At 37.5% G+C, this 26,535-nt stretch overlaps 1 protein-coding gene across 2 annotated transcripts in view; it reads right to left on the reverse strand.

Annotated features, from left to right (window-relative positions):
- Positions 1 to 26,535, reverse strand: part of RECK (reversion inducing cysteine rich protein with kazal motifs) — a 75,391-nt gene that overhangs the window by 45,559 nt on the left and 3,297 nt on the right. Inside the window, exons 2-6 of one of the 2 annotated variants that reach the window (XM_068553395.1) lie at positions 19,941 to 19,999; positions 15,281 to 15,355; positions 14,329 to 14,365; positions 11,680 to 11,765; positions 10,065 to 10,112 (exon numbers count right to left, since the gene is read on the reverse strand). In XM_068553395.1, the coding sequence (XP_068409496.1) occupies positions 10,065 to 10,112; positions 11,680 to 11,765; positions 14,329 to 14,365; positions 15,281 to 15,355; positions 19,941 to 19,999 (305 nt within the window). Of the gene's footprint in view, positions 1 to 8,776; positions 8,832 to 10,064; positions 10,113 to 11,679; positions 11,766 to 14,328; positions 14,366 to 15,280; positions 15,356 to 19,940; positions 20,000 to 26,535 lie in introns of those variants that run through there. The other variant, XM_068553396.1, reaches the window with a different exon arrangement.

Below are 26,535 nucleotides of genomic sequence, written 5' to 3' on the forward strand. Positions count from 1 at the left end.
CTCAATGTGACTCCATATAGCAGCTCCCTCACCCCACTCATCTTACTCTAGAAGAGATCAAAATTACAGTGTAACTGAGGTTAGGATCTACGAAAACCTCAGAGACCCAAAGAACAAGTCAGTATGTGAGCGTTGACAGCAAGAGATCTTCAAGTCCCAAAGCCTTCACTATACAGCTGGATAGAGAGATGTACACAGTAAGCAAAGGGCAAAGGTGGGGCTAGAACCCAGATTGCTCTGCCAGTGCTCTCCCATGACACTATCCTGTGAGAAGACTTTGGATTATTATTCTGAATGCAGCCAATGCAAGGTTGAATTTATGTCCATAGAGTAACCTATTTTAAGTCTATTTTTTAAATCAACATCTTAAATTGTGAAAAAAAATCATTTTCTTGAAGTATTATTATTTCCCTTAAAAAATTTTGATCATGAAATCTTTCCTCAGGCAGCTGCTTTCATTAGCCAGTTCCCTGCCCTACCTAAAATGGTTTTTGAGAACTGCAATAAGCCCTCCCACCTGTGGGCACACCTAGCAGAAAAACTCAGATACAGAGTGAAATCAAAGTCAAGGGAACCCTATGTGATCCTTTATGCCACACTGACCTTCCTTCTGGGGAGAAGAGCCATTGGGGTCCATCTGCGAGGTAGACTGCGGCTCTAACCTCTTGCTCAGAAGTTGGCTCTGCAGATTTATTTTCTGACCTGGCCACTCACTTTTCCACTTGTGACCCCTTCTAGCATTTCTCCATTTGTCCACTTGTCTCAATACTTTCTCTGTCCACTGCCCTTCTACTACTACTGGTCCCTCCAGCTTCCCTTTCTCACCAATGATGAGGATGATGAAAATGAAACAAACATTTCACATGAATCTTATTAAAAACAAACAAAACCAGGTTTGAATCTTGGATATTTTAGTCACTTCTGGACAAAGACCCAAAAGAGTACATTCTATGAACTGTTATTAATGTTTCCTATTCCCAAGGCTACTAGTTAAAAGTAAAGGGGCTGCTTTGTTCCTAAGGTCTCAATAAATAAAATCTGTTTGCTTTTCACAGATGGACTGAGAGTTCTCCCAGTTTGAAGTTTTGCATGAAGAATCTAGCTTATTAAATGCTAAGTTGGAGAGATTAAATAATTGACCTTTATTTTTTCTTTTTTTGGCCACGCCGTGCAGCTTGCAGGATCTTAGTTCCCCGACCAGGGATTGAACCCAGGTCATGGCAGTGAAAGCACCGAGTCCTAACCACTGGACCACCAGGGAATTCCCCAATAACTGACCTTTAAAAACATGTTTTTTAAACCTCCACAAGATATTTTCTCCTTGTTGTGGACACCATGGCTTTTTAGTAAAAAAAATCTAAGTGACTAGAATATGTAAAGGAGTTTAATAGGACATGGATATCACTAAACAAATGACTCTTCAGCCTCCCAAATAATAAATGTCATTTCAATAGTGGGATAAAAATGAAACCCAAAACGGAGATAAGATTAATAGGTCCAGACTGCTCAGAGAAGTTTGCTCATTATCACCCAGAGCATCCAACCAGCTGGAAGCAAATTCACTGGCAAGTAACACCTGCAGAGTAACATAAGGTCTAGAACACAGCTTACACAGAGTATGTGTTTGTGGCAGATTGACTGCAGCAATGGCCCCAATTTTTTACATTTCCCTGTATCTATTTCTCCCACACTAACCCTGGACTTAGTCACGTGATTTGCTTTAGTTAAGTGGACAGTAGCAAGCATGAGGTAAGTAGAGACCTGCACATATACTTGCATGTTTCCACTTCTTTTCTTGGGCCCCTGCCACCACCATGGGAACCTAGCCTGCTAGAATGCTGGGAGAGACACATGGAGGAGAGCTGAGCTGACTTAGCCAAGGGCATCCTAAACCAGCCAGACCCTGGCTGACTTGCCAGCTGACTGCAGATGCACAAGTGAGCCCAGCCAGAAGCAGCTAGGCCTGCTAAATGCATGAGAGATACTAAATTATTATTAAATAATAATAATTCTAGGCTATGGAGTTTTGGGATGGTTTGCTACACAACATTGTGATTACAGATACAGTATTCAGTGCTTTCTCTGCTCATTCAAAGAATGCCTGATTCATAGACATTTACACAGGGTTTTCACATAAAACTATTTACTCTGAAACAAAGAACCTTGTGTACTGTCCAGAGTGGGAAAATTTTCTATTAAAAAATTCTATCTATAAAGATACTAACTGTAGCACCTATTTACAGGCAACAAATTTTTGTTCATCCTTTAAGTCTTACCTGCTCTGTGAAGACTTCCCCATTACCCTGGGAAGGGTTTTTTCCTCCAGGCTTCAACGTGTCTTGCACAGACTTCTAGCAACGTACTTGTCTCACTGTATTGTAATGGACTATTTGAATTTCTCTCTTCCCATGGACTAGGCTATGAACTTCTTACAGACAGTGGCTAAATCCTTCCATCTTTGTACTCTGAGAACAGTGCCTGATACATATTAAGTGTATCAACTCAATGAATGTTGAAGGAATGAATGAATGACATGCAAAGACAATTGAGACATGGACTCTGTCCTAGGAACTCAAGACTTTAGCATTAAAAGGTGACTTGAAAACAAAGAGTTACACTATATGGTGACCAATGCTATAATAAAGCATGTCAAGTGTTTATAAATAGCAATTAATTTTGTGTGTGTGAGGGTAAGGGCTGAGCAGGAAAGGTTTTAAAGAGGAACCATCTAAGCCAGAATTTCAGTAGGGGTTGTGGCATGCTGGGGTGGGGTGGGGGTGAAGGGGAGTTCTGATTTGTAATATTTGCTGATATGTGTGGTATAAATACCCCCATCACAGCTGCTTTTCAAGTTAAAAACTGGCTTGCCAAATTCCTGAATATTTAACAACCAGTTCTCCCTAGCTGGTAGGAGCTGGCTCCAGCCTACTAATGGATGGGGATGATAGGATGGATTCAGGGAACAGGAATTCCAGGAGGGCAACAGGTGGTACAACTACAGCTAACAAATACAACACATGGTCAATCTGGGAAGTTATAAGCAGTAAGCTGCTGAAGCGTCAAGGAGGGAAGAGTCAGGGGCTAGATCGAGAAAAGCTTAAGTACACCAGGCTGAGGAACATGAACTGTATCTTACAGGTGAGCCACTGAAGAGTTTCAAGGAAGGGAGTGATACGACCATATTTGGTCTTTAAAGAGGTCACCCTAGGAGAAGTGGAGATAGTAAATAAGAGGAGAAATTAGAGACAGGAAAGCTAGTTGGGCAGCTATTGTAGTTGTCCCCCAAAGTGGTATAAAGGCCTGAAGTAGGCAGTAACTGAGGATCTGGAAAGGAGACCAATTTAAGACATATTTCAGAGGCAAATCTTTAGAGCTTGATAGCCAGTTTTTTTGTTTTATTTTTTGTTTTGTTTTGTTTTGTGGGAGGTGGTGAGAAAGAAGAAAGAGTAGACAATACCTCTTAGGCTTTTAGTTTATGTGTCTGGGAGGACTGTACTTAAACAACCAAGCAAGAAATGCAGGAAAAATGATAAGTTTTTGTTTGGGGATGTGTGTATGTGTGGTGTTGTGTAGCAGTAGGGTAGAGGGAAGGAGAGGTAGGGAAGGTTAACAGTCAGTTTGGCTGATCTGAAATGTCAGTTGAGCATCGAAAGAACACATATCCAGCAGTGATTCAGGAGAAAAAGAGGTTAGCAAAGAAGATTCTGGAGTTGTCATCATATTGGGGCAATTAAAGGTATGGGAGTAGATGAGATTGCCTAGGGAGAAAAACCTGGCCATTTGGATTAGACCAGGTCACAATCTAATCAGACTTGATCAGATTTCCCTTTTGGGATGATCTCATTCAGGTGACTTATAAGAAGAATGGACTGCAGAGGAAATACACTAGCTCAAGGAGACTAAATGGGAGCTATTCCCTTCCCCAGCACAAAATATGACAAAACAAAACAACATACAAATGGAACATAATCAAGGTTTTATACTATCTTAAGCCAGTACTGCAGGACCTAATAGGTTTCGCTCTTTTTGGAGCTCATCAGCTGCAGGTAACGGCTGAAATCTAGTCTGATATAGCATACCTGTATAGCATTTTACCATTTACAAAGCCTCCCATTCACAGTCTTCTACTTACCATATTCTGACAATTCTCAGAGTTTCCTTGGTACTAACTAAGAGAAGCTTTACATTTAGGTGCTGAAGGCTCTGCTGAGGCAAAGTACCACATGATTCTTTTTGCTAAAATCCCCAAGCCAACTTCCAGAGCCTAGGCTGTCATCTGCCATGTAAGAAGGTCTACTCTATTCCTGGAACTACTGCGGCACAGATCCAATCATACCGAGGCACAGAAGGCCTCTAGCTGTCCAGAGAATCCTGCTGGCCCTACATCCCTGCCCTCCTAGGTCTAAATTTTTAGGGCTATCTTTTCATCCCTTTTCCTTTATGCTTCTGGTAGTAAATCTAGAATCAAGGTTAATTTGAGAGAAAAGGAACAAAATAAAATTAAAACATAGAAATCTTTAAAACAGAACATTTTATTGTGACATTTCCTGAGGATACACTGGACAGCCCATATAGACATACATAAATATGCACCAAACACTGGCATCCACGGGTACCACAAAGTGTGTGGTAAGCTACCATTTGTGTACAGAAGGGTAGAAGAGGACTATATATACATATTTACTTTTATGTGCATAAAATATCTCTGGTGACCTTAGGAACTGGGTGGCTGTGGTATAAGAGGTAGGAAAGAGACTTTTTATTGTATACTGTTTTGAATTTTGAACATGTGAATATTCAAAAAATAAAATTTAACACATACCTGCACTCTTCTCTTATGCATTTAGCTGTGTGTTGATAGGATAGTGCTGACAGAACTGAGCCTGGCACTCACAAGGCTGACCATCTTTGTTTTTGTGGTTCTTAGAGCCTCTTTTTAATATCCTCAGAGTCTTAATTTTATCTCAGCATTCTCAGAGAACCAGAGCCCCAGGACAGAACATTATTTTAGTTTTCTTTAGCAACAGTTTAGTTTAAAACTTAAATGGCTTAAGCTTAAAAAAAAAAAAAAAAGCAAATCCTCACAAAAATATCTCCTACTGACTTTCCTTCATAGTTTCTCAACTTCCCTAATGAAATAACATCAAATAACTGGACTGAAGAAAGCTAGGAAGAAAGGAGAGAATTGAAAATCACATTTCTGAAAACAATATAAAGAAAAGCGTAGAGAAGGATCTGTGAAAGAAGGAACAAAAGAGTAAAAGCACAAAAGTCTGATGACAAATTTGCAACACTGTATTTCAGTGGCTCATGCAGCAAATGGAAAGGTATATATATTTATGGCCATTATGTTAGAGAATGGCAGGTAAGGTGTGACATAAAGGTATGAAATGGGTTTATGAACCTGAAACTAAAATTTGTCTCATCATGTTACGGACACTGCCAGGTCTCTGGAAATACACCAGCCTCATATCATCTTGATGTTTATTCTGACATTCAAGAAAATCACTATCAACAACTAATTTTTGTTTTTAACCACCGTCTTGGTGGCTAGAAGAAAATGTTTTCAGCCAGCTGTAGACAAAGACTATGCAAAAAGTATTACACTAGATGTCTCACACCTCATGGAAAACATGATTAAGTTTTTACTTTAGTTCTAATCAGCCAATTTGCCCTAGTATGGCTAAACTAGTATGGCTCTAGTCTATATCCAGCATTTGTTCTGATTGTTGGTGCCTGTCATTCCAGTTGTTTAATATTTTAAATATCATCCCTGGTCTAGTATCATACATCCATGAGCGCATGTGGCCTGATAAATACTTCTAGATGGGCCAAGACCAAGCCTGTGAAAACGCATGGCTAACCTAGAACCAAGCATGCCCGTGACACTTGAACACGTCTGTGATGGAGTTATCAAGCCACTGGTTGATTTTGATAGCTCTAACCAAATGTGTGTGATTCTGAAAGAAGTATTCTCAATTTCTGAAGGAAGTACTCTTTCATAGGTATGAGTCAGAATAAGAGAACTGCAAAGATGGGAGAACAGCCAAATCTCCTGTCCATTGCAGAAATCCCCTCCACAATGTATTTATCCAGTAAATCTTTGCTTTGAACACTTTCACTAATAAGAATTTCTCTTTTTCTTGGAATATCTCAATCTAATATTCTCATTGAATGTCAGATCAGTATATGGCTCCTCCTCTTTCCGTTCCCTAAAAACGATTTTCAAAATCAGCTTTCTATTTTTTTCTATATTTTTTCTTTCACAGAGCTTTCTTTCACGCTCAACGTTCAAGGGTTACTTCATGGTTGACTTTGGGCATGATCTCTCCTCATCTTTAGTCTGGTATTCCTAACTACCTCTGAGATACGGGTTTTTACACTTAAAAAGACCTAACAATATACTTCAATTTCTTTAAAATCCCTTCCCAATGTATATGCTATCTTTGCTGTGTATTTTCTCTCTTTTTTTAAACTCAATAATAAATTATTACTGTTTTATACAACCTGTGTGTGTTTTAACTTAGTCACTTTGTATTTTTATTGTTCTCATTTTCCTTTGCATCTCAAATAATTATAGATATTTTAGAACTTCCTTAAAAGAAGGATTTCTAGCAAGGGTCCAGTACTGGCAATTCTCTGTTTTTGTCGTCTGGAAATACCTTAATTTTGCCTTCTTCCTTGAAAAATATTTCCGCTGGATATGATAGTTATTTTCTCTCAGAACAGTTTAGGTATCATTCCACTGTTCCTGGCTTCCTCTGTTGCTACTGAAAAATCAGCTGTTGACCTCCTCTGAAGACAATGTCTTTTTTCCTGACTGCTCTTAAGACCTGTGGCTATGAGGTATGTCTGTAACGTATGGCTTTAAAAAAAAATCCTGCTGGGGATTTCTTGGGCTTCTTTAAACACTGCCTCTGTCCCATATTCTTTCTTCTTCTTTGAGTATTCCAATTAGAATACTTCCTCTATCCTCCATGTCCCTTAAACTCTCTTTCAGCCTATCCTGCGCTGCTTTTCCATATAACTTCTTTAGTCCTATCTCCCAATTCACTAATTGTTTTTTATATTTCCCTGAACATCATCTCCTATATTCAATCCTTTGTAACAAATCCTGAATGATGGACTCTACCTTCAAATCTCTGATTTATTCCCAAATACTCAATTCTATTGCTATCATCCTAGTTGTGGGCCTTATTTGTTTTTAGCTAAGTTAGAGGAATTTGGGGGATCTAAAACTTAGCCTGCACATACCTAAGACTTGAAGCTTTCTAAAATATTGGACTTTTATTTGTTATGTTGGTCTCCTATCACAGAATCCTTATCATCTCCCTCTACTTAATAATGGGCTGAGCCCCAAAATATCATTTTTCCAGGATCTGGTCCCACTTTGCCTATCCAAGCAGATTCTCAGCCCCAAATAGGCCTATCTTCGTTTTTACCCCCCACCTCAGTCATGTGCATTTTTGCTAACATGCCGTTGATCCAGTCTTCTAACCCAAATTATACCAATCCTTTCAGGCCTCTCTTTTGCAAAGCTTTCCCTGTTAACTCCCAACATGCTCAGTCTGCTTTCCAATTTCCTTGAGTTCTTGCACGTTCAGTACATATTTTAACTATCTTGACTCAGGTATAATTCTTTAGTATTTGAAGTTGAGCTATATGTAGCTTAACCATAATTCTAACCTAGGTCTGACTCCAAAGTTTGTTTTCTTTCTTTTTTTAAGATAATTTTATTTTATTTATTTATTTTTGGCCACGCTGTGCAGCTATGAGGGATCTTAGCTCCCCGACCAGGAAACGAACCCATGCCCCCTGCAGTGGAAGCACGGAGTCCTAACCACTGGACCGCCAGGGAATTCCCAAAAGTTTGTTTTCTTTCTAATATAATAAAACTGCCTCTCACTATTCAATAAATATTTGTTGATTTGCATAAAAAAGAAACCAGATACTATAAAATCAGACATAAAAATGCTTTACATTTTACTAGTTTATCTTAGCTTGGTTGGAACAAAACAATCTTAAATGGCATAAAAATTTTAAACTTTATTCATGTAAGTAAATTTCTCAGGAAATCCCCTCAAAGGGGATTCTGCAGCAGCTTATCAGTAAAGATAAACATTAGCTCCTTCAAATATAACCGCTCATTCTCTGAATCTCTAGTCAAACTACACAACACCATCCTTCAGGGTAAATGTTAACCCCTAAAGTTGTAAGCCTAAAGGAATAGCTTACACATCTGGAAGTTCACTTCCAGGGACCACTCCAGTGTTAAGGAAAAGGTACCAAAAGCCTAGTTTTATAAATTATTCTAATGTTAATAAGCAACTAATCAAGTTAAAATAGGTTGCACTACACCAACGTTACCCAATTCACTTTATAACAAATAGCCATTGTGTCTAGACAAGACTTTAACAATTCAGTGAGAGTGACTGTTATTTGGGGCTTATAATGCAGAAACTTCTTTCTGTGTTAAAGTGCTCTTGCCTCTCCTTTTATTTCTAAATAACATATAAAAAATCAAATTGAATCTTGAATTATCTTGAATAATTTGTACAGTCAGTTTTATATATATATAAAACACACATATATATATAAAACACATGTATACTTTACATATATATATTTTACGTTTATATATATGCGGAAGAACCTTCTTGGCATGTATATTTTTGGAAGATAGTTGCTTAATTCTAGGCCAAATAGGGGAGGATAGACTGGAAAAGGTAAACTACTCTCAGTATTTCTCTCATAGGACAGTGTTTATCTCTCTTACCTTTCCTGTCCCGTCCTTCATCAACACACACTGGCAGACTTCCTAGGGCAATGCAGAAATCCAGACAAGAGAAGGAAGCACACTAAAATAATGGAGGACAGGCTACAGGAGATGGACAGTGTCAGACATCATGTGGGAGAAAAGAAGGAATTATAACAGTTAGCCACTCTGTTCAAGAGAAACTAAAACTAGTTATTTCAAAGGTAGAGAGAGAAGAAAAAAAAGAAGGATCTTTTACTTCTTTGTAGAAAGGCTCTTTTCAATAAGAACAGAGAAGAGTTGCAGTTAATTTGGAAATTTGTCTTCAGAGAAACAGATATAACTTAGCAATAGTACAAAGGAACAAAAGATAAATAAGATTTTTCCAATTCCAAAATATTAATCGAGAGATATAATTACAGGCTTTGAGAAAAGAAAAAAAAAATCAGAACTATAATCTAGAAGCAGTTAAGAGAGTTGTTCTATCTTTCTTCTCCAAGAGAATACAGACTATTAAAAGCAATAGGAATCCCAATGTTTATACATACAAATGATGAATGAGGCATATGTGCTTAAGTATGCTTAATTACACGGTCTTACACTATAAAAAATAATAATATTATCATACTTAACAATGAAGTTCTAGGAACTGAACAAAGTAGTCCCAGTGAGGAGCTTTATCACATTAGGGACAATCTTTTGTACATATTTGCCTGGTGTGAAATACCTCCTCTACCTCTGCCCCTCCTCAACCTGTGTCCCCCCAACGCCCAATCTAGATACCACAGTGCTTGAAACACCACCATTGGGAGACAAGAGTCCTTCAGATTTAATACAGCCTTTGTAATTTGGTATGTACCTTTCCCCCCCAAATGTAAGATGCTAGGAAAGTCTGAAGCTACTCACACTAGCAATGTGATTTTGTTTCTTCCAATTAGAGGTAGTTGATAAAGGTGGATACCTGGATGGATCAAGGTATAGGAAAAGGGGCAAAAGAGGATATGGAACCTAAGAAAAACTATTTTACAACCTTGGATACAACCAGTTGCTTTATTATGAAAACATTATAGGTTAAATCCTCTGTATATGTGATTTAGGCATTTCTTTCAAATTAACGTTTAATTTCAACAAGTTAATTAAAGTTATAACATTTCTAAAAAAGGTAAATCACATTTTTCTCAAGGCCATATTTTCTGTAAAGTAAAAGGCAATTTATTTAACAATGAATTCATTTTTAAAATTTGAGCGATTTTATCAATTCTGATAACATCTAATTAATCTATCCAAATTTGTTAAATAAAATGCATACCTCATATTCTTTTCTGCAAACTCTGGAAATATCATTTTTTGAAGATGCCTAAAAAATAACAAATTTCTGCATTAATTTATTTAATCCACATTAAACAAACATTAGCTCCAGATATGCTAGAATTTCACTCTAACTTTTATGGCTTTAATCTCACATAATGACACAGTCCTTTTGTTATTTCAGAAACTAGATAACTTTGAAGGAAATGTAGACAGAGGACTTTTTTTTTTAAGCTGAATTCCATTCTGTAGCAAATTTTCTTGTGAAGCTCTGAAGCTCTGCTGCAGTGAATTTTCTTGTGAAGCTTTGCTAGGGCATTTATAGTTTGCTTTTTCTTTAACCCTTCATGTTTTAAGTTCCCATATGAGCCAAGATCCATATATAACAGAGGAGACAACTAAAGAGGGAAAGGCAATGCCAGACAATTAATAAGTTATTTTTATGTAATTTTCTTAACAAGTTTATGTAGAAGATATTCCTTCTACAGATGAGGAAACTGACACACAGAAAAATAGAAGGTTATTTACTACATTTAAGTATACACTTTCTATAAAAAACAAGCCAAAACAAATCTGCTGAGGGGTGGCTGTTCTTCCACATGATGATAATCCTCATTTAGAGACATAGTTCCAGAGCCATGGACTCTGGTTCCTTGTTCTATTTCCTCCTGTTCTATCACCTAGGCTCATGCAATTCTGAATAGACCAGCTGATGAGGACAGGGAAAGCAAGAAGCAGAATGGACTGGCAACTATTCTGTGGCCCACTAGATGTACTATAGCTCAAATCCTCTACAACTCAGTTTCATCTCAATGCCTGGAGGAGAATAGCAGATAGCTAGGCTATGTGCTGCCCAAAGAGTGTGGCTCAGTGGTCTGTATGAAAGCAAAGGCATCAGCATGTCTCATATACTCCTGTCTAGAGACCAGTCACTAGAAGGAGAAAATAAGAGAAGGCTTTCCAGTTTAGTTTTAGGGACACTTAAATTTCCCAGTTTTCCATACTCCCACCATTTGGAGTATGAGGAGCCAGGAGACCAGTTTTTCCACAGCACTCTGAGGAACCACTATGAAAATATACACAGTGAGGAAGAGTTCAGGGGCCTAACCTGAATTGGACCTGAGATATATCAAATCAAAGAGAAGTCATAATTCACTGTAGGAGTCACGCTCACCTTAGGAGCAGAGAAGGTATAAAAGAACATACTCAGAGTAAACCCATGATGAAAGACAGAGGGAAGATGAAAGCAAAATAAGCCAACTGTGTCAACTGCTCTCATCCAAGCATGCCTGAAATTTACACGACCATTTGGAGTCATTCAGCATTGACTAAGCATGACCATAGGCAGAATACAAAAGGCCTTGATTCCTATAATATTCTTTCTTTGTGTGGCAGAGAGAAGTTAAGAAAGAATAAGAGAAGGCTGAGGGTCTTACATGCAGCAGCCATAACTGAAAAAGCAGCATGTCTAAAAGGAAATGGTCCATGTAAGAAATGCTAAATTTGCAGCTTTTATGGGTCACCTCTCCAAAGATATGAGGTAGGCTAGGTCCAAGACACAGCCAAAACTGAAACTCTACTCCACGCTGCTTAAAAGCCTGATTGCCAAGTGTTACCTGCTTGCATGCCTGTCGACACTCCAAGGTAATAGCCAGTTCACAGCAGCCTAAGCCAACCCAGCCATCAGACTTCTTAAACACACCTTAAAAACAAAATGTTCAAATGTTTTGGTCATAAGTAGTGACAAACACAAATAGAGTGCCAAACTGGTTCATGGATACCACTACAAGTCAAAGCAGGTGTCCATAAGAAAGCTAGCTTAGATAGCAGGGTCTCAAAAGTATGAAACCCCTCCTCCCACCCTTACTCTCAATGCTATCAGTCTTCTCAGGGTCCCTCACAGCAAAATTACCAGGTCCTTTGTTTTTTTCCCCTCTTCTCCCTGCCCACCCTAAACTCTCTTTAGCTCATTCTCACTCTTAGGTAAACAGAATCTCTAGAGGACATACAGGCTAAGGAAAGCAATGAGAGGCTTTCTTCACCTTTGGACTATGAACCAGAAGAGGAAAGGATTCCATTTAACTTAATAAGCCAACAAACAAAAAAGGGCATGAGTATTATGGTATTCCAACATTCAAAATATTAAATACCTAGAATAGCATAAAACACATGATGCTGTTTAAAAACTGATACTTAGTAAACAGACAGGAACATCTCCTGTGAGCCATGACTGACTTTGATGGGTACACTTTATTGTGGGGCAAAATGACTATTCTGGTTCAATTTATGCATAGCTCTATTTCTCCAACCAAATTACAGTGATACCAAAAGGTGATAAAATTACACAGTGTTCTAATGCAATTTTCAGATCCCTTTTTGCAATCATAAATGTCAATGAATAACTCCTAGGATAAAATTAGGAGATATAAGTAATAATTATGAAAAAAGAAAAGATTCACTTGTAGGAATGCTGCAAATTCCTTCTTATCTCTTTTAAGAAATGCTTTATGCTGCTTCCATGTAATACATAGATCTGCAAATCCACATGTACATTAAATTAGATTATTATTTCCATTTTTAAAAAATGTCAGGGATTCAAGGCAATATGTAACATAGTTCTCTACACAAAACTAAGACCTAATATAACAAATAGAAGTATTCTGCTAAAAAACAAACCAAACAAAAGCAAACAAATGGCCCATGGACAGACAAAGCTCTCAAAATATAATCATAAACCATCCCAATTGTTAAAACTGGCTAAAAATCCTGCATATCATAAGCTTCTGTAACCCTACATGTTTTAATGGTATAAAGGGCAACAGACTCCCATCTAGTCCCATTGCCTAGTATAGTTTCCTCTCAATCTTTGCTGCTTGCTATTCAGAATCACTCATATTCTAGAAAGAATTTTGAATGGAAACAGTGTAGGTCATAAACTCTGTGAACTTTTATACCATAATGCATTTTACTGCTGTTTTCACATATCCAGTGTCTCTTAGAAAATATTAAATTATTCAACAAGCATTTACATTCACTGAACCCCTATTGTGTACAAGGCACTCTATTAGGTATTTTGTGGGCTATGAGATAGATAAAATACATGATTTATCCCTTTATGGAGATTACAGTTTGGTAGGAACAATACACGCATATATATAATTGCAGACACCAGGGAGAGGGATAACTGGGAGAACAAGCAAGGACGTGGGCAATTCTAGGAAGCAAATAGTACAATTTGTTTGAAATGAAAACTTCAAACAGTGTGAGAGCCTTTAGAATTCAGAGAAACATAAGATATACTCCCTTTTTTTCAAGGCACTGGCTTTAACCAGGACTGGAAAATGAGCTTTAATCCTAGGAGACCATGAATGCCAGGCTAGGGAGTTTGGCCTTTATTCTGATGGAAGTGGATATCCCCGGAGGGATTTTTTTTGAAGGGGGTGGGGAGGACACCTATGGTGTATTGAAACACCAGTTACAAGGTTATTGCAATAATCTACCCCAAAGGTGCAATCATAAAGGCTTGAACTAGAAATGGTGAGGACAGACGCAAGATTTTACAAGAAGAGAGTCAATGAGCTAAAAAGAAAAAGCAATCAGAGATAATGACTTGAGGGCTTCCAGTCTAGAGTGTCATTCACAAGAGAAAGCAGTTATAAGGTGAGTTTGGTTTTGAATTGGCACTTCAGATGCCACCTGGATGCAGAGATCCAGGTAAAGACGTCTAGAGGTCATGAACAATGACTTGGATTTGAAAGTTATCTTCCCAGAGCTGATTAGATAACAGTTCTGGGAAGGAATGTGGTTACCAGGGTGAATGTGAAGAGAGAAGGGAAGAGGACCACACACAGAAATAACTGTGGTAGTTATGGGGGGGACGGTGTGTGGGGGAGGTGGGGATAAGAGAGGGCAAAGTCACAAGGCCAAGGTGAAGTCACAAGAAGGGAGTGGTCAATCATATCAAGTGTCACAGGGAAGTCAAAGAGAATAAGTACTGAGAAAAAGCCATAAGATCTAGGAACCAAGAGATCCTGGTGATCTTTCAAAGACCAGTTTCAATAGAATGGTAGAAGTGGAGACAAGAGTACCATTAAGGACTGAGTGAATGAGAATTAATTATACATTTGAAAATTTGGGTGCCTACAGGAAGGAGAGGATAGAAATTCAAGGGTAAACATTAGGTTACAGGACTATGACACAGATTTTACAATCACAAAATAAGTTTTAAAAAATAAAGTGCTAAATGTTGCACTTCTATTGCTTACCTGGCAAAGATGAATTCATACAACTCCAAATTTCAACCTAAAATTGTAATCACCAAAAGACTTTTATGTAGATAACCAGTTCCTAAATATGAAAGTTTCTACAGAAATTATATATAGCTAATTTGATTATGTTTGTGTCTATACAATCAATGATCTAGAACTATATGAGTATCAACCAGCTATTCAGGGAAGAAAAAATAGAACTGACATGTAAAAATACTGCTTGCTGTTTTCCCATCTTCCCATCTGAGAGTACTAAGGACAAATACGGTTACTCAGGATGCTTACTGGGATAACTGTTTCCAAGCACAGAGATAAAAGTGCCTGTTGAGTGACTAAAGGAAAATATGTCAGTCAGAACTGTTTGATCATCAACCTTCCCCCCATTTAACCCAAGCTACCTTATCTAAGGAGGCTCCCTCATGCCAGCTCAGACTTTCTTAGCCTGGCTCATGAGTATCCCAAACGCTGAGGATGGCCCACGCATTAGAGGCATTTTAAGTTACATGATTCAGACAGGAATGCAATGTATCTATAATATACCAGAAAATGGGAAGACAGAAGTAATGAGAAATCACACATTTTCCCTTACCCCAAATCCAACTTTTTAAAAATCAAAATATATGTAAGACTTAGTTATTATGGTTTTCATAAAATTGTCAAAATATGATAATAAGTAAAATTCCCAATTCCAGATAAACTATTATAATGAAATTTAAAGACTGGAATATATCATATATCTACAACATAGGTATAAAATAAACAATGAAAGATGAAAAACAATATTCTATCTAGCAATTTGTGTGAAGATCTTTTTAAAGTACCTAGTTAAATCTAACATTTTATTTGACCACAAACCCCAATCACACTGAAAAATTTGCTAAATCTAAAGTAACTCATTAGAGTGCTTCATTAGACAAAAGCTTCCATAGTTAAGTTAAATAAGACCTACCATTGTTTCAGGGCAATAATCTGGGGCTCGCTGCAACAGATGTTTTAGTCGGGATTCACTTTTTGAGGAGAATATCTATTTGACAAAAAAAAAAAAAAAAAGTTTTGTGGCATTTTTTTCAACAAGAAAATAGAAGAGGTAAACTTATTGTCCTCCAGATATATGAATTGTCTAGAATATTTTCCAATTTCCCTTTATAAACGGAAAACCTTTGGAAAGATCTAAATTAAGTTGAGGTAATATTTCTTGAAAGGTTGGTTAGCTTGACAAATAATCAACAAAATCTAAATACGGCAAGTCTAATGCTCAAAAATGGAGAAAACCAGGCTGTTAACCTGTTAAGGTATAGGGGAGAAAAAAAAAACAGAAAAGGAAGAAAAAACAATAAATTTATTCTAAACTGTCCTACAAACTGCTTTTAGTCAACTGACCACAATGAAAAACAGACTATGCCATACCCTTTATATTGGTGAAGAACAACTGTGTGAATAGCATTGTAGCAAAAACTTCTCCACAGAATTCCATAAAATAGAGACAAAGCCATCTTTTAAATAAAGCTGCTGAGGGGTTGACAAGTTCACTCAACAGGCTAGTTGGCTCACTTCCAAATACAACTTTAATTAATGCAATTACAATTTAATGTCTCTGTAAATTTAAATCATTACATATATTATTACCTGCAAATAGTCAAGATTGTAAAGTCTATGAATGCTAACGACAATGAAAAAGGATTTATCTCCAGTTAGTTTTAACAGCCATTTTTCTCCCAAACCACAAACTATAATTAATAAATGAAGAGAGCTAGAATATCACCATTTTGCAACTCCTAGTGAATTAATGCACTGAGGCAATTATTAACAATGACTGCTAACATTACAAAGAGACAACCAGACACAATACTATTTATGAGTAAGACTTGCCAAACAAAACAAAAACAAAACCTAACCTGAATCTGATCAAGCCTCTGGATCTACTCCATAAGGTAGCTGCCAGCCATGCGTGGCTATTTAAATTTAAACTTAAATCAGTGAAAATGAAATAAAATTTAAAATTCAGTTCCTCAGTCTCTTGAAGCATATTTCAAGTGTTTACTGTGCACACAGAGCTAGCAGTTTCCCTGTTGGATCATACAGATATGAAATACTTTGATCACTGAAGAAAATTCTATTGGACAGCTCTGCTCTTAAATCTACCTACCAATTACAGAAATACAGAGGAAAGAGGAACACATTAAATGATACCATAGGGCTACAAACAGCGTGATTCAGACTGTGGGAAACTCCACAGGATAAATGACCAGATTTATCCATTAAACAAACTGCAAGGAGAAACCCATATTAAAAGATATTTAAAAAACAACTGCAATGCTTATATCTCACTTGGATCCTGATTCAAACTTATAAAATGAAACTTATTAAACAGTTAATAAATTTGAAAAATAACTAGATATTTGAGTATTACATTTTTAAAGAAGTGGTAATGGTAACATGGTTATTTTTTAAACAAATACTTATAATTTATAGATACAGACTGAAAATTTATGGAGCAAATGATATGACAACTGGGATTTGTTTCAATATAAATTTGCCTCAATATAATGCGCGGGGGGGAGGAGTAGATGGGACTGTAAATGAAACACAACTGGCCTTGACTTAACAATGAGAAAGCTGAATATGGGAGTTTATTGTATTTCTCTTTACTTTTGTATATATTTGAAAATTCCCATCATGAAAAGATTAAAAAGAAGAAGGAAAAGAAAAAGAAAGGGGAAAAGACAACGACGAAAGGCAAGAAAGAATTAAAAAGTCAGGAAGAAAGGAAAGAAGGGAGGGAGGGAGAGAAGGAGGGAAGGAGGAAGCACATCACATTTGTAGTGGAATTGGAAAAGGCAGAGTTTCGATTCTAAGCACTGGGGGATTCAGCACAAACAAAGCAAACAAAAGTCCCTGTTCTAGAATATCTCCTCTAAAAGTCCTCTTTTTAAAACTGAGGGACTTTTCTCAGATCTCAAACTTCTTGAATTATATGGCATCTGACACCTTATTGTGCTGACTATTATAAAACATCAGTCCTGACTTCTCATCTAAATTCAAATTCTAAAAGTTTTAACTCCAAATCTCCAACTGTCTTCACACAGTGGTTTTCACTGATAATTCAGCAACTCATCCCCCCACCATCTTTTTCCTAACTTTCCACAGCCATCAAGGGCACTAGTATTCACTCCAACTCAAAACCTAAATATCAGCAGAACGCCACCCTTTCTTCATTTCCTACTGGTTGAAGAAATAATGATTCCTCACTCCTGGTAATTCCTTTCATTTTCAGTGAGCTCTAGCAATTTTAGCACCCTGGCCTCTCTCACTTCTCCCGTGATTGCGATGACTGACTCATCTGACTGCTGAGTTTGGCAGGGGAAAGTGAACATATATAACCCAACCCTTACCTCTCCTCCTCTGGGAGTAAGTCTAATTCTGCAGTTTAGTGTTTACCTGGAGATAAATGCTACATTCAGCATCTGTGTAACTAGTGATAAAAGTAATATTTGGGGTTTTACCTGTCTTACTCCTTTGCCTTATTTCTCAATTAGTTAAGAACTTGGTCAGGGAAGAATGTTTTTTTTATTAGGATGACTACAGTATTCACTTAATATGCTAAATTATAGAATTTCTAGCACTTCATATTTAAAGAAATTAGACCTTGCCTGTTCCAGGTGCCTCATAAAAATCATTTACCCTATGGAACCTTAGTGGAAAAAACAAGAGGAAACAAAGCAAAAAGTCAGGAAAGCAGTGCTTCCAAAAGTAGAAGAGCTACTTTAAAAGCTCCCTTAGGGACTTCCCTGGTGGCGCAGTGGATAAGAATCCGCCTGCCAATACAGGGGACACGGGTTCGAGCCCTGGTCCGGGAAGATCCCACATGCCGCGGAGCAACTAAGCCCGTGCACCACAACTACTGAGTCTGTGCTCTAGAGCCTGCAAGCCACAACTACTGAGCCCACGTGCCACAACTACTGAAGCCTGCGTGCCTAGAGCCTGTGTTCCACAACAAGGGAAGCCACCGCAAGGAGAAGACTGCACATAGCAACGAAGATTAGCCCCCGCTCTCCACAACTAGAGAAAGCCTGCGTACAGCAACGAAGACCCAACGCAGCCAAAAATAAATTTAAAAATTAAATCTTTAAAAAAAATAAATAAATAAAATAAAATAAAATAAAAGCTCCCTTACGGTGACACCATCAAGAGGTCATTTTTGCTTTCAAAAGCTATCGTTCTGGCAGTAAACTTGTAGAAAACCTAATCCGCTATAGTGTTTTGACATGAATTCTCTAGCAGCTATTTAGATGAGCTGTCTTGTTTTATACTTAGAGTATCTTGCAAAATCTTTCTAAATTCATAATACTGTTTGAGAGAAGTTTTAATCCCAGTTAGGTAGTGCTCTCATTTTTAAGAAGTAACAAAATCCAGGTTATTACTTGAAAACTCCTCAAAAGATGACTGAGGTCATTAATTCTCAAGTGGTAAGACTAGAACTACACAATCAAGATGATGAAAGAAAGGTAAGACACAAACAGCTACTGTCTCAGTGGAACCTGCCTAAAAAGGCTCAAGCAGAAAAATTCAAAACCACAGAAAAGTTTCCAAAATAGTACAATGAACACCAACATAGCCTTCATCTAGATTCACCCATTACTAACATTTGCAACATTTGCTTTAACTTTCTCTACATATACACATTATTACTATTACTTTGATGAAACATTTAGAATTCATTACAGACATGATCATTCCTAAATCCCAGCACATATCTCGTAAGAACAAGGACACCGTCCTAGCTAACCACAATATAATCATCAAATTCAGATCATAGCACTGGTACAATATTATTACAGTATGTATGTATGTATGTATTTATGGCTGTGCTGGGTCTTCATTGCTGCGTGCGGGCTTTCTCTAGTTGCGGCGAGCAGGGGCTACTCTTCATTGCGGTGCGCGGGCTTCTTGTTGCGGTGGCTTCCCTTTGTTGCGGAGCACGAGCTCTAGGCGCACAGGCTTCAGTACTTGTGGCGCACAGGCTCAGCAGTTGTGGCTCACGGGCTCTAGAGTGCAGGCTCAGTAGTTGTGGTGCACGGACTTAGCTGCTCCATGGCATGTGGGATCTTCCCAGACCAGGGCTTGAACGCGTGTCCCCTGCATTGGCAGGTGGATTCTTAACCACTGTGCCGCCAGGGAAGTCCCTACAGTTCATATTTAAATTTCACCAATTTATCTCAATCATGTCCTCTATAGCAATCTTTTTTTTAATTCCAGGACCCAATCCAGGATTATGCACTAGCATTTAGTTGTCTCTTTAGTTTCCTTTAATCTAGAAGCTTCTTAGCCTTTGTTTTGATAACACTGATACCTCTGAAGGGTACAGGCAGTTGTTTTGAGGAATATCCCTCAATCTGGGTTTGCCCTATTGTTTCCTCATGATTTAGGTTATGTATTTTGGGCAAGAATCCCACTTAAGATACTGTGCTCCATCATGTCAGCAGACACACGTTAATTTGTTCCATCACTGGTGATGTGAACTCTGAACACTTGTTTTAAGTGCTGCCCAGCAGATTTCTCCAAAACAATTATACTAAATAATATCTTCTACAATTATTATGTAAGCTTACCTGCTCACATACATCACGGCACATTTGGTTATCCTTTGAATGATTACAACACAGTGCACCTAGGGAGAAAAAATAAACACCTGATGTTGCCTATTGTTAAATAAACATGATGATTAAGCTAAGCCAGATGGTTACACAAACCATTTATTCAACAATTATTACTATTACTATCCATTTTAACTCAACAAACTTTTGCTGAGTACCTATTTCAAGTCAAGGACGGTGCTGTGTTGCAGAACATGGTTTTTGCCTTCAAGAAGCTTACAATCTAATAGGGGAGACTGTCATTTAATAATAATAACTACTAGGTACTGTGTACTTTCTACATGCCAGAATTTTACTGCTTGCTTTATGTATTACCTCATTCAACCCTCACAATTACCCTATGGACTATATTCTATTATTATACCTATAATGTAAGGTTAAATGATAAAAAGATAGTGAATTTTGTTTTGGACATGTTACACGTAAGCCTCCATTATCTCAGTGAAGTAGAGATTAGGTCTGAAAACAAAAAGGATTGAGATGGTGTTGGGCTTGAGGTGAGGTTGTAGAGGTCTGGAACAGCCATTGTAGAGAATAAAGGAGGCAACTATAAATGTTTCTCAAACTTCTGTTCTATGAAACACTGTTTCATGAATTGTTAATATCTATCCCTCAAGAGAAAATGTTTCATGTTCAAATAAATTGGGAAACAAAGGATTAAAAAATTAAAGAGAATTCTTTTCTGTAGGATTTTATGAAGGTTTTAATATGTTAATATGCATCATTAATCTCCTAAAAAGGGATCTAAGTAGACAGATTTCTCAGAGCACAGAATACTTTTTTTCATGCCACGTATTAACATTTCAGAATGCCAATTTGAGAAATATCAGAGAAAAGGAAAAATTTGCCAAGCAGCATTATGGGCCCAGAGAAATTAATAAATTGGTGATAGAGATAATCAGCAGGGGGGCATGTTACTATTCTAGAGTGATGTTGACTGGAAAAAAAAGATACAACTACATTGATCAGTGCCTGTTTAGACTGCTAAGTCAAAAGAGACAAGGACATAATAATATTATATTTCAGGCAGGTAGATCAAATACAATGGTTTTATATATATATATGCAACATAATCTCTTTAAATGAAATCTATACAATTTCAGTATACGTGAAAGCAGAGCTTTTTTGATTGAAGGTAGGATTAGTATTGGGGAGAAATGAATGAATAAAAAAGGTCCTCTTTAGCTCTTACCAACAATCCTTTAAGTTCAAAACCGATCACTGTTAATCCGTAAAACAATGACAGGGTGTATGATATTACTGTGATATATAGTGATATTATACCACTATAGTTTAGTTTCATAAAAGACTATTGTGGGGCTGGCTTTCTAATACTATGTGGGAAAAGCTGTCTTAAAGTTCTAAACATTTGACTTTAAAATTCTGAAAAACATATAGAAATTCCATTAAGTTTCAGAAATTTAAAAAATTCCTTGTTTATAGGCTGTAGTTACTTTCTTAGAAGCTACTAATTCGAGGGAGGGCCCAATCACTCATGAGACTTTCTCACAACACCCCTTCTCCCCTGCCATGCCACACCATGCCGACCCCCTCTTCTAAGATTCTGTTATGTCCCCAGCCTCATTAGAATGGAGAGAACAGGCAGGAAAAAAAGGGGGGGAGTCTCCTGTGTGATACTGATGTGCTCTTTTGAAGTGCTCAAGTTGTTGCCACTTTCTACTGTCCCCCAACACAAAGGTCACACGAGGGCAGAAAATCCAGCTGATCAACAGCAAAGATAGCTCAGGATAACATATGGTCCCAATAAGCACAGGCTTAGCAAAAAGTAAACAGTCAGGCAGACAAGAGTCTGACTTGGGCCTAAGGATTTTTGGAAAAAAGTTTCTTGGAGCAAAGGTCTATTTAGAACAGAAACATAAAACATGTCATAATTAAAACTCCAATAACAATGAAAGGTTTTATTAAAAATATAAAGGCCTGTTTTTTTCCTATTTAATGGTGAAGGTCAAATTTATAGTAGAGTGGCCACCAAAGTTAAAATTTTAAAATAATTCATTTTTTCATTAAGAAACCCCAAAATTTGGAAAATAAGAAGAAAAATGACCTAATATTCCCACTGTCCTGCCAGAACGTGTGTTGACATTTTGGACATATTCCCTTCTAGTCTTTCCAAAAGCCTTCTGAAATTTCTGACAAAATGGGATTAAAGAGAGCAGCCTGAAGTCTTCTGGTAATAATGCCCTTCCCCCTCCCAACCAAGCATTCCTCTGTAATAGTACATTTCCTCCCTTGAGAGGACTGCCACCCTCCTAGAACAGGCTAGGGGACCTACACTCCATCACATTTTCCACACTTTATTTTTAACCTTAGTCATCGTTATATTAGTACACATTTTTCTTTCTTTGAAACAACAAAAACTTACTAGAATCTTAAACACTGCATATTTTTTAAGAAATAAATATCTACAAATAGACATCTAGTCATATGCCTTCATTAAGAATGAGGGCAAAGGATTCAAACGCAATTAATGTGGCAATTAAAGGTCTTTGTCTTTTTTAGAGCTTTCAAAATGGATTAATTGGGTCATTGAACTATTAGAGTGCAAAAAAACTCTCCAAAGCCTAATGTTTTATACAAGAGAAGACAGTGAATTCTAGAAATGTTTTGTTTTTATAATTTGATTCTAACCTAATTTCTAGTTCTTCAAGGATAGTTTAAAACTCTGGTTATTTTCATAAAATGGAACTGAACAGATAAAGGTAAATTAGTTCAAAATAACACTTGATATTGACAGGATAAAAATAAACAGCACAGGTGTTATCCTTATTAGAGACATAAGGAAGAGCGTCATATTTTGCATTCTTATTCCAAAAGTCTGTAATTATAAAATTAATAAAAATCAAAAACTGCTTACTAAAGGCCATGTATATTGGGTTTAAGAAGGTATTAATGTAACCTAGAAATATGTGAGTAGAATCATCCAATAATTAGAAACATCAAGGTTTGTCTGCTGGTTTGGACCACATGTCTACTAAAGATAGGCAAGTAAGCAGGAAGCACATGCTCCAGCCACAAGGGAAAAATGCAACTTCTAAGACCAACCAGCATTTAAAAATCTAAAGCTAAAATATTCACAGAATTATAGGATTTTTGAAGTTAAAAGAGATTTTGCCACAGAAGCCTCCCAAAAGCTGTAATTCAATTTGGTTAATGAAAAGCCAGTCCTGTTTTCTTTTCTAAAGAAAATAAAGATTCCTTCTAATTAATGTATTCCTAGAGAATTACTAGAACAAAATATATATATCCTGCACTATTGAAGGGGAAAAAACTAAATCCAAGCTGATAGCGGAAAACAGTCATTTCAAATAAAAAAGATACGCTAATTTTAAAAATCTCATCTTACTTTTAATCAAATTTTTATTTCTAAAACAGCCTGGAAATTGACAATCACTTTAAAAACATTTAAATGACAACTGCAACTTTAACTTATAAATGCATTCTTACAATTGTCACATTTATCCCTTTAATGATATATATATATCTGTGTATATACATAAAATATATCATCAGCCAAGGAAGAGCCAAACAATAAAATGATTATTTATATACCCACCACCTGGATTCAACACTGCTAACATCTTGTCATACCGCTTTATTTATCTAGACAGATGGATATCCTTCTCCATTGCTTGCCTCATACTGCACTGCTACAACAGCCAATTATGCTCATTCTCTTCTATTATCCGTGAGTGCCAGATTAATTTTTTAAATAGACCTTTCATGATGTCACTCTTCTAATCTAAGGGCCTACAATGGCTTCCTGCTATTCCAGTTCTAAATTTTCCAAGTCGTCTTCTTACCTCCCCTTCCCTGATCTTCTATTACTTTTTAACAAGGAAAGCCTACATTTACCATGAACACAGCCTTCTGCCTGAAATGCTTAGTGCCCTCTTTCCTGCTGACATAAATCCTAAACATCTTTCAAGGCTGAAATCCCAACTCAACTCTTAGTAAGCCTTTCTTCTCCAACAACTCCAGGCCATGTTGGTTTTTTGGTTATTTAATGTCCTACTATTCTAGTCAGAACTGGAAGCTTTAACACTTAACTAATAATTTCATGTGTGTACTAATGGTATCTCCAGATTGAACGGAAACTTCTTGTACCCATTTAGCACAGTGCTCAGCTCGAAAAATTTTATTTATTCATTGGTTAATAAGTAATGATTTCCTATTTATACAATGCCTTTTTAATCAGAAAAAAAAGTACAAAAAGTTTATTTCTCCCACTATACCACTGCCATACCATATTTCACACGGTGACCAAGCCATGATTTAGCAAACATCATATGAGTTTTTGACCCAGGTCAAAAGATAAGCTGGACCCAATCATATGCACAGGCACAGAGGTATACAGCCAGTTGGTGGTGGGCTCTGCATCTATAAGGTCAAGATGAGCTGGGGCTGAGGAAGTTTTATGGTGTGCAGAAACCATGAGTAAAAGGAGGAAGCTGGTTGGTGGAGAGTGGGAAATGCAAGAGATGTACAGAGAGACTCTATGAGAGGTAAAGAGAGAGACTGTCTCTAAAAGTAGTCTTGGTTGCTGGCAGCTTTCCAGTTCCCACAGCAGTCCCTGAGGTTGTGCTGTGCTCAATTTCCTATGCTTGGATTTCCATGTGTTCCCTGTTAGATGCTATATAACTAGCTCCCTAATCCTGAGCAACCCTGGTTTCTGTTCTTTTGGGGGTCAAAAGAGCCTTAACACATTATCATTCATCATTATGAAACAACTAAAGCAAATGACTCCTCAGATCCTCCCTGCAGATGCTAATAGCCAGTACTCTCAGATAATTCCCTTCCCCATTCTATGCCATAGGACACCCATGTGTAAAACAAGGGATCTGAAAGTATTAATGTCTGGCTCCCAATGGTATAGTCCATGGTCAAAATGTTTCTCTTAATACTTCTACTTTTCTTGACGTCTTCTTCATGTAATCTATGTGCTCTACAGCATCCATTACTTGACTAAATCACAATTTTCCTCAAATATATTCAGATTTAGAATATAAATGGATATGTACTAATATAACCACATAAATATTAGCAGTGTAGATATTATACACTTTTTGGTGATATTTAATGTCTGATGTTCTCAATAAACCTTAAACCCCATGAAAGCAGAGACCATGTCTGTTTTTGCTTACCACATTATATACCTAGTGCCTATCACAGTGTCTGGCACTATTAACCCCTTAACAAATATTTGCTGAATGGAATACTTACAGGCATGAAATTAAGTTTAGAAAGCAATGGACCAAGGGGAGTTATTCCTAATATCCATCTTAAACACATACAAAAACGGAAATTTTGATTCTCTTCCTGACTCACCTGCCAACCCTCCAACTTGCTCCTCCCCATCTTCTCAACCTCAGTAAATAGCATTATTTTTCACTAAGTTGCTCAAGGTAAAAATCTATAAATAATCTTTACTGCCTCCTTCCCTCACTTCCCACATCCAATCCAACAGCAATATATCTCGAATCTCTCCTCTTCTATCTCCACCACCACTCTACTGTAAGACATTATCTCCTGCTTCGACTACTAAATGGGCTTCTAGTAGCTCTGCTTTTACTCTTACCCTATTACGATCACTTTTTTTCATTCAGCAGCCCGCGTGATCTAAAACAGAAATCAAAGCACTTACCTCTTACTTAAAAGTCCATTGGTTTTTATTTGTATATAGAATAAAATCCACAGTCCTTACGTGGCTTTTTGCAAGGCCCAGCACCATCTAGCCCTGGTTTACTCTCCTGCCCACTATGTTGCAACCATACTGATCTTCTGTTCTTTCCTGCCTTAGGGCCTATGTACTTCCTGGTCTCCACCCGGTCTTTTCTAAGGACAGCACCTTCGGTCTTCAGATTTCAGTTCAGAACCTTACCTTCTCAAAGAAGCCATTCTTGTCATCACTATGTTAAGAACCACTCCCCTCTACGCCAGGGGTCCCCAACCCCTGGCCATGGACTGGTGGCCCGTGGCCTGTTAGGAACGGCCCTGTTAGGAACCGGGCCGCACAGCAGGAGGTGAGTGGAGCGCGAGTGAGTGAAGCTTCAACTGCTGCTCCCCACTGCTAGCATTACCGCCCGAACCATCCCCCTCCCCCCTCCCCCCACCCCGCGGAAAAACTGTCTTCCACGAAACCGGTCCCTGGTGCCGAAAAGGCTGGGGACTGTTGCTCTACGCTACCATCTATGTGTTTCCTTCACAGCGTATTTATCCCTACCAGAAATCATTTTATTTAACTGTTTATTGTCTGTCTCCCCTCTGCTAGAATGTAAGCCCCTTGAGAGCAGCAACCCTGCACCTAGAACAGTGCCTGACATATAGTAAGCATGCAAATGTTTTTTGAATAAACAAACCCCTGTAGTATCTGTTTTGCTCTTTTAAAAAAACACATTTATAATATATAAAAACCACCTCCTTGATATTGTCCCACTTTCTTCCAGAAGTGGCATATGGTGAAAAGTATGATTAATGAAAGACTGTTTAAATCTATGGATATAAGATAGGAACTTTTAGTAGCACACCAGAA

This window comes from Eschrichtius robustus, chromosome 10, assembly GCF_028021215.1.
Source record: "Eschrichtius robustus isolate mEscRob2 chromosome 10, mEscRob2.pri, whole genome shotgun sequence".
NCBI lineage: Eukaryota > Metazoa > Chordata > Mammalia > Artiodactyla > Eschrichtiidae > Eschrichtius > Eschrichtius robustus.